General features: G+C 50.1%; 2 protein-coding genes across 2 annotated transcripts; both read left to right on the forward strand.

Moving 5' to 3' along the window:
• Nucleotides 1–46: 46 nt before the first annotated feature.
• Nucleotides 47–1,322, forward strand: HO173_008818 (uncharacterized protein; the record flags this gene model as incomplete). The annotated part of the gene is made up of 3 exons (XM_037310714.1): nt 47–215; nt 297–899; nt 955–1,322. The coding sequence occupies 3 exons, from the start codon at nt 47–49 to the stop codon at nt 1,320–1,322; spliced, it is 1,140 nt and encodes a 379-aa protein (XP_037162395.1).
• Nucleotides 1,323–1,664: 342 nt separating this feature from the next.
• HO173_008819 (uncharacterized protein) lies at nt 1,665–2,393 on the forward strand (the record flags this gene model as incomplete). Its single annotated transcript, XM_037310715.1, has 1 exon — nt 1,665–2,393. The coding sequence occupies one exon, from the start codon at nt 1,665–1,667 to the stop codon at nt 2,391–2,393; it is 729 nt and encodes a 242-aa protein (XP_037162396.1).
• Between the last annotated feature and the right edge of the window lie 902 nt (nt 2,394–3,295).

The following is a 3,295-nucleotide window of genomic DNA, read 5'->3' on the forward strand; positions in this document are numbered from 1 at the left end:
GAAGCCTTTCGTATCAACGCAACATAGACTGCTACTCTTTGATACAATGTCATCTTCCAACAACATCTTCTCGCTCTCGGGCCAGTCCCTTAAGCTCGACACTGCCGAGCACATCGAGCCCCACCTCAAACCCTTGATCGCCTCGAATACAGTCACAGAAATCCACCTTGGTGGCAACACACTCGGCGCTCCAGCCTGCGAGACTCCTCGCCTCAGTGCTCAAAACGAAGATAACGCTCCAAAAAGCCAAGCTAGACGACATATTCACATCGCGCCTGCTCTCTGAAATCCCCCAGCGCTCTCGTCCCTCCTCACGGCCCTCCTTGAATTGCCGAACCTACATACCGTCGATCTTTCTGATAATGCATTCGGCCTGAACACGGTGGAGCCCCTTGTCGATTTTCTGTCGAGACATGTGCCCCTGCAACATCTCATATTGCAGAACAACGGTCTGGGTCCCAACGCGGGTACACTGATCGCCCACGCCTTGACCGCCCTCGCCGAGCGCAAAGAAGAGGCCAGAAAGTCTGGAAAGACGGTACCAGACTTAGAGACGGTAATATGCGGCCGCAATCGGCTCGAAAGTGGCTCGATGTCTGCGTGGGCTAAAGCATACCGAGCGCACCGGAAGGTCAAGACGGTCAAGATGGTGCAGAACGGTATACGCCAGGATGGGATCAGCCTGTTATTGACAGAAGGATTGGTTTGGTGCCAAGAGCTTGTAGTACTGGATTTGCAAGACAATACTTTTACGATTACCGGAGCCAGGTCATTAAGTCAAGTTGTTGAGGGATGGAAGCAGATCAGAGAGCTGGGGATTGGCGACTCTCTATTAGGCAGCAGAGGTGCCGTTTTGTTCGCTGAGGCCCTAGGCAAGGGAAACAATGGGCTGCTAGGAGGTATTGAGGTTACAGTATAATGAGATTGACTCCAAGGGGGTGAAGGCCCTGCTAGTCGCGGCGAACGATAAGCTGGTGAAGCTGAGGAGGGTGGAGCTGAATGGGAACAAGTTTTCCGAGGACGATGAGCCTGTGGAAGGGTTGAGACTGCTGTTGGAGGAGCGGAAGGAGAAGGCAGGCGACGCAGAGGGGGAATGGGGATTGGATGAATTGAGCGATCTGGAGGAGGAGAGCGATGAGGAAGATGAAGATGAAGATGAGGACGATGACGACGAAGCAGAAAGAGAGGAGCAAGAGGAAGCGGAGCACAAGAGGGAAGGTATCTTGAAGGATGCGGACCAAGAAGAGGCCCAGAAAGTCAGCCAGAAGAAGGATGATGATGTGGACGCTCTGGCGGATTCCTTGGGCAAGACCGAGATCTAGACCCGCTTCCTGCTACCTCGATAGATTTATTCCCCCTGCCTTCTGTTGCCATCGCGGCGCACTGCCTATCCAGTCCCTTATCGATATGACATCCAGACCACTGTTCTGGTACAAGTAGCAGGCAAGCTGCCGAAAAACTATCTTCCTAAGGGACCGAGGCCGACAACTCGCTTGTTGGCCAACAAAAGAGGTTTGGCGTTTGGGCTGCTGATTCAATGTTGTTTGTCCGCCTGCACCCCCGCCATCGACTCACACTTCAGCATTCTTCTTCCCACGATATTAACAGATTCTCGCAATGGCTGTGTTCTTCCCCACTCTCCAGCCCTTCAACAACCTCCAAAAATGGCCTTCGCCCAGATACCGGCTCCAAGTGATACCATCATGACCGAGCTATCCAATCTCAACAACATCATCACGGATCGCCTCGTTCTGCGTCCTCTACGTTTTACCGATAGAGACGTGATTCGCTTCTTACGCTTCAATCCCCAAGTCGTCGCTGCATGCCTTGCACACAGAAAGGCAGAGACAGAGGCGGAATTTGATGCGTTTCTGGAGCGACTAATGGAGGGTGGTAAGTGTGTGAGTCATTGTGTTGAGCTGCGGGTCTCTTCCCAGAGTGAGGGCGAGAAGGTGGAAGCAAAAGAGCAGAAGTTGACGCAGGATGAAGGAAACGAGCCCAACAGTGCGGATAAGGAACATAGAGAGAATCATATCATCGGCGTCATGGGTGCCCACCGCGTCCCAGAGATCGGCTACATGTTCCTACCTGAGTATTGGGGGAAGGGCTACGCGACTGAAGCTTTGAAAGCATGGATGGAGTGGTATTGGATAGCGTATCCAGGAGGCCATGTGGAGAGGGAATATCTGAACGCGATCACGTGGCCAGAGGCGGTAGGTAGCCAGAATGTGTTGCAGAAGTGTGGGTTTATGTTCCTGCATAACATTCAGCAGGAAATGGACAAAAATGGAGAAACAGAGGAAAAGGAGGATAAGGGTAAGGAGTTTGTCATGCTTAATCTTTGGATTGCTGGGAGGCCACCTTCTAGGAGAAACAGTTTAGCATCCAGCTAAGCACTAGGGGTTTCTTTAACTGCGATCACGCATTGGCAATGTACTCGAAAAGGTTAACACCTAGAACGAGGCTCGAATGTTAGGTAATCCCTCAAATGAAGTGTCAATTTCCTGTGGACATCTCCCGAGTCTCAGTCTATTCGGGGTATCAAGTTGGTAACATTACGAGTCGTGGAAACCCTCCAACCAGACTATTTCACGGACGAGAATTTGGCCTCTCATGCTCAAAAACTCAAAGTCCCATCGATTTTCTTCCCAAAAGATGCTAGTTTTCCTAGCAGTGCGCCTGCTGGTCACGAACGTGCGCAGCCAGTTATGCTACGTTCTCACCCGACATGAAACCTTCTCTAAACCTGGCCTCGAGTTCTCCAGGGTCGGCTTCTATTCACCTACGAAAACAAAATGAATACACATTCACGCCGTCGCCAAAACCTTCTTTCTCGCATGACTTTGTTATGTTCCTTTCTCCTGAGATGCATCCCCAAGTTCATATCTTTTAATTACTACAATTGTGCCCTTCTGAATATATACGTGTGCAAGCATCGTCTATATAAGTTGTTTTGGACCTTGATCAGGATCGATATCACACTTCATTGATACTTGGAGTTACTCTTTTGACCTTGCTTCACAAGCTTCTCTCAACATGCAGACAGCGCATCTAGTTCCTAGCTGGTAGGATGGTGTACCGATAAAGCTACTATAAGACTATTTCAGGATCTTGATCCCGTGCATTTGTCAAAAGTCACTGAAAGAAGTTGCGCTTGTCCCGGAAACTTTAAGGTGGCTCTCAGAGATGCATCCTATGTTTTGCTAACAATATCATTTCAGAATGATCTAGGGATGCTCATAGAGATGGCTAGGGCATCATAGGCAGTTCCAGATCCCTAGACGAATCCACTCGC

Source organism: Letharia columbiana, assembly GCF_014066305.1.
Source record: "Letharia columbiana isolate WasteWater2 chromosome Unknown Sc0000035_s0, whole genome shotgun sequence".
Lineage (NCBI taxonomy): Eukaryota > Fungi > Ascomycota > Lecanoromycetes > Lecanorales > Parmeliaceae > Letharia > Letharia columbiana.